General features: G+C 45.2%; 1 protein-coding gene across 1 annotated transcript; it reads right to left on the bottom strand.

The window, feature by feature from the left end:
• Positions 1 to 339: 339 nt before the first annotated feature.
• LOC118627172 (peptidyl-prolyl cis-trans isomerase A-like) lies at positions 340 to 1,392 on the bottom strand. The gene has a single exon (XM_036257391.1). It carries the CDS (start codon positions 1,277 to 1,279, stop codon positions 938 to 940), a length of 342 nt encoding a protein of 113 aa, XP_036113284.1. The 5' UTR covers positions 1,280 to 1,392; the 3' UTR covers positions 340 to 937.
• Positions 1,393 to 8,396: the final 7,004 nt, after the last annotated feature.

The following is an 8,396-nucleotide window of genomic DNA, read 5'->3' as shown; positions in this document are numbered from 1 at the left end:
AGAAATGAAGCACTGATATATGCTGCCCCATGGATGAGTCTTGAAAACAGGGCTTTGTTCAGCTTAGTGAAAGAAGCCAAAGATCTCTGGTCGGTTGCTCAGTGGTAAGAGTGTCAGCCAGCTGATCAGAGAGTCCCAGGTTCGGTCCTGCTAAGGGCACATACCTTCGTTGTAATTTATCCCTGGCCCCGGTTGGGGTCGTGTGGGTGGCAGCCAGTCAATGTGTCTCTCTCACATCGATGTTTCTCTCTCCCTCTTCCTCCCATTCTATCTGAAGATAAATGCAAAAATGTCCTCAGGTGAGGATAAAAAAATAAATAAAAAAAAGAAGCCAAACAAAGACTACATTTTGTATAATTCTATTTTTATGGAATGTCCAGAGTATGCAAACCACTAGAAACAGTGGTTTAGTGGTGGGTTAGTCATGTACCGGGGTTCTTGAAAGGTATCTCCTGCAGATAAGGGGAGACTCCTGTGCTCCAAAAGTGACAGTGTGTGACTTTGAGTTTCAGTTATGAAAAACATTGCAGCTTCTGTCTTCACCTCTCTTGGATCACTCAGGGGAAAGGACCCTGTGTGGGGAGGAATTGAGGCCTCTTATCAACACCAGCACCAACATTCAGCCATATGAGTGAGTCTGGGAAGATCCTTGGAAGTGAGTGTTCAGAACGCTCTTGGAAGCAGACTTTCCAGTCTTCAGATAACTGCAGCCCTAGCTGACACCTTTTTTTAATTGCTTTTTTTGTTGTTGTTTGACAATTTTTTAGTTTTTATTTCATATTCATAAACTTAACTCTGCAATCCAGCTAGACTTGCAAAGAGTGAAGAAAACATGGAACTCAACGAACTGCGGCAAGAGCGTGAATATTATAGACATTCCAAGCAGATGGGCGCGAAGGGGTGGCTCTCCTGAGCTACAGAAGGAATGGTCTGGTAGTTAAGATAAAACACAAGTCACCATCGCTGAGAGTTGTCCACAGTCAGCGATGGTGATCTTCTTGCTGGTCTTGCCATTCCTGGACCCAAAGCTCTCCATGGCTGTCACAACATCCGTGCCGTCTTTCACCTGGCCGAGGACCACGTGCTTGCCATCCAACCACTCAGTCTTGGCAGTGCAGATGAGAACCTGGGATCCATTTGTGTTGGGCCCAGCATTTGCCATGGACAAGATGCCAGGACCCGTGTGCTTCAGGATGAAATTCTCATCATCAAATTTCTCCCCATAGATGGGCTTGCCGCCTGGGCCATCATGGCGTGTGAAGTCACCACCCTGGCACATAAATCCTGGAATAATTCTGTGAAAGGAGGAACCTTCATAACCAAATCCTTTCTCCCCAGTGCTCAGAGCACGAAAGTTTTCTGCCGTCTTTGGAACTTTGTCCGCAAACAGCTCGAAGGTGACGCGGCCCAAGGGATCGCCATCGACGGTGATGTCGAAGTACGCGATGGGGTTCACCGTGGGTAGGCTCGAGCGGTTCCGGCAGGACGGTGTCTGCAAGGCCTAATTGATTTTTTTTAGAGAGAGAGGAAGGAAGAGGGAGAGAGAGAGAGAGAAACATCTTTGTGAGAGAGAAACACTGATTGGTTGCCTCCTGCATGCGCCCTGACTGGGGAATGGACCTGCAACCTGGGTATGTTCCCTGATCAGAAATCGAACCTGTGACCTTTTGGTATATGGACGGACCCTCCAATCAACTGAGCCACCTGGTCAGGGTCCTGGCTGCCATCTTGACTGCAGCATCCTGAGAGAATTCAAGGCAAAACTGCCAGTTAAGCTGCTCCAGAATCTCTGACTCACAGTAACTGTTGCCCTGGCCGGTTTGGCTCAGCGGTTAGAGCGTCGGCCTGCGGTCCAGAGAGACCCGGGTTCGGTTCCCGCTAAGGGCACGTGCCTCGATTGCAGTTTGTCCCCAGCCCTGGTTGGTCATGCGGGTGGCAGCCACTCGATGTGTCTCTTTCATGTCGATGTTTCGCTCTCTCTCTCTCTCTCCCCCCCTCCCACTCTATCTGAACAAAACATTGAAAAATGTCCTCGGGTGAGGATAAAAAAGAAATATAATTGTTTATTGTTCTTTCATACCACCAAGTATTGAAGTAATTTGTTATGCAACTGATACACCCCCCTCCTCCAAGTTTTAGAAAGACTCCCTACAGAAGAAGAATTTGGAAAACACCTGCATATTAAAAATTAGAAATATTTTCCTGCACTTCTGGGTCCCAAGAAAAGAGAACTAACATTTAGTGATAAAGGCACATCCAAACACTGGCCATTTCAAATGCATGGTTTCTGACAGAGTGTTCCATGATTTTGTGTTGTCAGAAATTTGGGGTTTCAAATATGAATTGGAAGGGAGTAAAGAAGGTACTTTTACCTGGGAGAGAGGCAGAGACCCACAGGTGAAGAACAGGCAGGCAATCTTCTTTATAATAAAGACAACTGCAGAAATTAACTTAGGGCCGTTAAACTTAGCAGTGGGCATTGCAACAGAAAATTTTGCAAGAAGTGAGACAACTCTGCAAGACCATTTGCTAATAATTTATTTTGATCAGGACAAAAAAAAAACAAAACACATATCCTTGGTGTCATTCCAATTTCAACAAGGTCATTCATGGCAAGTCTTTGTCTGGGAAAACGATAATTAAATCAATCTTCCCACAGCCTTTGCCCCCAACTGCGGTGGTCGTTGGGGTGTTCACAAGTATTCTTGTTCTCTTTCCTTCCTGACATATGGCGGGTTGTGATTGACCACCCACCGGAAGGTACCACCATGTGACTTGCTTTGACCAATGAAATGTGAGCGGAGGCTTGAAAAGTCAGGATGCTGCACCATCCTACCTTTTTTCCTGTCATGGCAACGAGCCATGTTCCTGCTAGTGACACCCTGCTGGCCCAGGGCCTGGTGTGAGGAAGACAATGGTGGGGACTGGAGCTCCAGCTTGAACATGATGGAGAATCATGAACAAGGAATAAACCTTCAAAGTTAAGTCACTGAAATTTTGGGGTTAATTGTACCCTCCCCATCATCCAGCCGATCCTGGCCGAAATGCTATTAGATGACGGAAGTTCGTGTTTCTCGGTCCTGCCTCTGCGGTGCGGGCCGCGCTGTCCCAACTGGTTCAGAAGAGCTGCCACACTGGAGCCAGGTGCCTCCAGCCCCTCTCAGCACAGCCCCGGTGAACCTGAAGGGCAGGTGGTACCAGTCCCGTTTAACCTGCGAGGAGCCGGAGAAGAGAGGTGACTTGCCCCGGCTCACTGGCAAGCGGCAGAGCTGGGACAGGGAGCCAGGTTTTCTGGATATAATGCAAAGCAGAGTCGCTAAGCTACCTGTGAACCAAGGTGACTTAGCCTACTTGATAGCTCAGCTGTGACCTCTTCCTGCATTGGTCACTTTTGATTCCTTCTCCTTGTCTCGGCCTGTTTTCTCCACGAACCTGAGCTGTGGGAAGCTTTACCTCATCACGTGCCACCACTTAAAGGTAGTTGTCACCCTCCCACTTAATGATGAAGAATAAATACAGTTAACTCTTGAACAACGTGAAGGTTAGGGGTGCTGACCCCTGGGCAGTGGAATTTCTGAGTATAACTTTTGACTCCATTAAAATTTAACTACAGTGTCCCTTGGTATCTGTAGGGGATAAGTTCCAGGACCCTCCCCCCCCCAACACATACTCTCTCTCTCTCTCTCTCTCCCCACCACAGATACCAAAATCCATGCATGCTCAAGTCCCTTATATAAAATGGCATAGAATAATGAATAGAGTTGGCCTGCCACAGATTCCCAGTCGCAGACTGAAAATACTGTTTCTGATCCTCAGTTGGTTGAATTCCACAGATGCAAAACTCAGGGATATAGAGGGCTGCTCCATATTTATTGAAAAATCCACATGTAAGTGGAACTACACAGTTCAAATCTGATCTGTGTTTTTCAAGCTCAGCTGTACTTAGCATGCAGCCCATGAAAGCTATGCTAAAAATTTTAGATACATCACAATTTTTAAATTTTTCTTTTCCTTTTTAATTTTTTTTTCCTTTATTGAGTTTAGAGAGAGAGGAAGTGAGAGGGAAAGAGAGAAACATGGATGAGAGAAAACACTGGTTGGCCACCTCCTGCATGCCCCACACTGGGGATCGGGCTCACAACCTGGGCATGTGCCCTGACTGGAAATCGAACCGGCGACCTCTTGGTTCTTAGGTCGACGCTCAACCACAGAGCCACACCGGCTGAACTTAAAATTTTATTTTTCAGTTACAGTTTACATTCAATACCATTTGTATTAGTTTCAGGTATACAGCATAGTGCTTAGATAATCATATACTTTACAAAGTGTTCCCCCATACTTAGTTATTACAATATTTTTTACTATATTCCTTATGCTATACTTTATATCTCTATGACTATTTTGTAACTACCGATTTGTATTTCTTTCTTTCTTTTTTTATCCTCACCCGAGTACATTTTTCCATTTTTTGTTCAGGTAGAGTGGGAGGGAGAGAGAGGAAGAGAGAGAGAGAGAGAAACATCGATGTGAAAGGGACACATCCAGTGGCTGCCACCTGCACGACCAACCAGGGCCGGGGACAAACTGCAACCGAGGTACGTGCCCTTAGCGGGAACCGAACCCGGGTCTCTCTGGACCGCAGGCCGACGCTCTAACCGCTGAGCCAAACCGACCAGGGCCCAATTTGTATTTCTTAATCCCTTCATCTTTTCCACCCAGATCCCCAATACCCTTCCCCTATGGCAACAATCAGTATGTTCTCTGTACCTATTAGTGTTCCAATATTGTTCATTCACTTATTTTGTTCTTTAGATTCCACATATAAGTGAAATCACATTGTATTTGTCTTTCTCTGACTGACTTATTTCACTTTAGCGTAATACCATCAAGTCCATCCATACTGTTGCAAATGGTAAGATTACATTCTCTTTTTTTATGGCCAAGTAATATTCCATTGTATATATGTACCACCACTTTTTTATCCACTTGTCTATTTATGGACACTTGGGTTGCTTTTATATTTTGGTTATTGTAAATAACATTGCAATGAACATAGGGATGCATATATTCTTTCTAATTAGTTTGTGGGTTTCTTTAGATATATACCCAGAAGTGGAATCGCTGGGTTATAAAGCAGTTCCACTTTTAATTTTTTTTTATGATCCTCCATACCATTTTCTATCATGGCTGTATCAATCTGCATTCCCACCAACAGCTCATGAGGGTTTCCTTTACCCACTTCCTCCTTGACGCTTGTTGTTTGTTGATTTGCTGATGATAGCTATTCTGACAAGTGTAAGGTGATATCTCACTGTGCTTTTAATTTACATCTCTTCGATGATTAGTGACATTGAGCATCTTTTCATATGTCTATTGGCCATCCATATGTCCTCTTTGGAGAAGTGTCTATTCAGGTCCTCTGCCCAATTTTTATTTATTTTTAATCCTCACTCAAGGATATGTTTTTTTTTTATTTTTTTTTATTTTTTATTTTTTATCCTCACCCGAGGATATTTTTCTATTTTTTGTACAGATAGAGTGGGAGGGAGAGAGAGGAAGAGAGAGAGAGTGAGAGAAACATCGACGTGAAGGGACACATCGAGTGGCTGCCACCCGCACGACCAACCAGGGCCGGGGACAAACTGCAACCGAAGTACATGCCCTTAGCGGGAACCGAACCCGGGTCTCTCCGGACCACAGGCAGGCGCTCCAACCGCTGAGCCAAACCGGCCAGGGCAAGGATATGTTTTTATTGATTTTTTTTTTTTTTCCCTCACCTGAGGACATTTTTCCATTTTTTGTTCAGGTAGAGTGGGAGGGAGAGAGAGGAACAGAGAGAGAGAGAGAAACATCGATGTGAAAGGGACACATCGAGTGGCTGCCACCCGCACAACCGACCAGGGCTGGGGACAAACTGCAACTGAGGTACGCGCCCTTAGCGGGAACCGAACCCAGGTCTCTCAGGACCGCAGGCCGACGCTCTAACCGCTGAGTCAAACCGGCCAGGGCTATTGATTTTTTTTTAAGACAGAGGAGACAGAAAGAGAAACATTGATCAGTTGCCTCCCGTATGTGCCCTGAGCCGGAATCAAACCTGCAATTTTTTGGTGCACAGGACAATGCTCCAACCAACTGAGCCACTTGGCCAAGGCTCACTGTCCAATTTTTAATTGGATTTTTGGTATGAATTCTTGATAAATTTTGGATATTAACCTTTTATTGAATGTATCTTTGGCTTATGTGTTGTCCCATTCAGTACATTGTCATTTTTTTAAAAAAATCTTTGTTGTTGTATGTATTACAGATGTTCCTCATTTTTCCCCCATTGACCCCCTCCTCCCCTGTCCTGCCCCCCTCTCACCTTTTCCCACACTACTGTCTGTGTCCATTGGTTATGCATATAAGTTCTTTGGTTTATTTCTTTCCACCTCCCAACCCCTTTCCCTTTGAGGTTTGTCAGTCTAGCAATGAATTTGTACTTCTTTTTTTTTTTTTTTATCCTCACCCGAGGATATTTTTCCATTTTTTGTACAGATAGAGTGGGAGGGAGAGAGAGGAAGGGAGAGAGAAAGAGAAACATCGACGTGAAGGGACACATCGAGTGGCTGCCACCCGCACGACCAACCAGGGCCGGGGACAAACTGCAACCGAAGTACGTGCCTTTAGCGGGAACCGAACCCGGGTCTCTCCGGACCGCAGGCCGACGCTCTAACCGCTGAGCCAAACTGGCCAGGGCTGAATTTGTACTTCTTAATCCCTTCACCTTTTTCACCATTCTCTCAACCCCCCTCCCATCTGGCAACCAACAAAATGTTCTCAGTATCTATGAGAATGTTTCTGTTCTGCCTGTTCATTTTGTTTGTCGATTCCATTGTCGATAGATATGTATTCATTGCCATTTTGTTTGTTCATATATTTTATCTTTTTCTTCAAAAAGACCCTTCATCATGTCATATAATAATGGTTTGGTGGTGATGAACTCCTTTAACTTTTTCTTGTCTGGGAAAGTCTTTATATGGCCATCGATTCTAAATAACAGCTTTGCAGGATAGAGTAATCTTGGTTGTACGTTCTTGCTTTTCATCACTCTGAATATTTCTTGCCACTCCCTTCTGGCCTGCAAAGTTTCTTTTGAGAAACCAGTTGACAGCCTTATGGGAACTCCCTTGTAGGTAACTAGTTGCCTTTCTCTTGCTGCTTTTAAGATTCTCTCTTTGTCTTGAACCTTTTGCATTTTGATGATGATGTGTCTTGGTGTGGGCCTCTTGGGATTCATCTTGTTTGGGACTCTCTGTGCTTCCTGGACTTGTATGTCTGTTTCCTTCACCAAGTTAGGAAAGTTTTCTGCCATTATTGTTTCAAACAGGTTTTCAGTTTCTTGTTCTAGCTCTTCTCCTTCTGGCACCCCCAAGATGCGAGTGTTGGCACGCTTGAAGTTGTCCCAGAGGCTCCTTACACTATCCTCATTTTTTTGAATTCCTTTTTCTTTTTGCTGTTCTGATTGGGTGTTTTTTGCTTCCTTATATTCAAAATCGATAGTTTGCTTCTTGGATTTATGTACTCTACTATTGAATCTGTGTAAATTATTCTTTATTTCAGTTAAAGGCTCCTTCGTTTCTAACTGTGCCTCCATAATTTCTGACTGGTCCTTTTTTATGCTCTTGAGGCCCTCACTAAGTTCACTGAGGTTCTCACAAAGTTCATTGAGCATCCTTATAAGCAGTATTTTGAACTCAGCATCTGTTAGGTTGCTTATCTCCATTTTGCTTAGTTCTTTTCTTGGGGTTTTGTTCTGTTCTTTCATTTGGGACCTGTTTCTTTGTCTCCTCATTTTGGCTGCCTCCCTGTGTTTGTTTCTATGTATTGCTTAACGAGAGGTATGGGGCTAGCTGAGACCAGATGCTGCTTGTTTGAAAAAATTTAGGAACACCTGAAGCAGGATCCAAGACAGGCCAATCCTATGGTGAAGCAACTGGCAACAGCTTGGGTGGGTCTGAAAGTTGGGTGGGGCGGGGCCTCAGCGTATCACCAGGGTAGAGCTACTAGTGTGAGCCAGGTTGCTGGAGTCCCAGATATGGCAGCTGTCTGCCACCCCAGGGAAGGGTTCACCAAAGGAACAAAGGCCTCTGACAGCACGTTTGTCCCAGACAAAGTCCCCTCTCCAGCCCTCGCTCCAGTGCCAAATAGCTCAGTTCTTCCCTGTATGTCTCTGGTGCCCCTCGAGCTGCCTCCCCTCCAAGCTTAGAGGGAGAGAGTCCGATAAGTCCGTGCGCGGGCCCTTTAAGGAGCTGCCTGGGGCTCCAGCCGCCTCAGCTTCCCTGAGCCTCAGTTCCCGCTGGTTTTACCAGAAGTTATGGGGATTCTCTTCCTGGCACTGGAACTCTGAGCGGGGTGTC

This window comes from Molossus molossus, unplaced genomic scaffold, assembly GCF_014108415.1.
Source record: "Molossus molossus isolate mMolMol1 unplaced genomic scaffold, mMolMol1.p scaffold_m16_p_12, whole genome shotgun sequence".
In the NCBI taxonomy this organism is placed as follows: domain Eukaryota; kingdom Metazoa; phylum Chordata; class Mammalia; order Chiroptera; family Molossidae; genus Molossus; species Molossus molossus.
This window is presented reverse-complemented; position numbering and strand designations above follow the sequence as displayed.

Excerpts from the sequence above, each read along its gene's own strand:
- LOC118627172 (XM_036257391.1), bottom strand. The coding sequence starts at position 1,279 with ATGTGCCAGGGTGGTGACTTCACACGCCATGATGGCCCAGGCGGCAAG.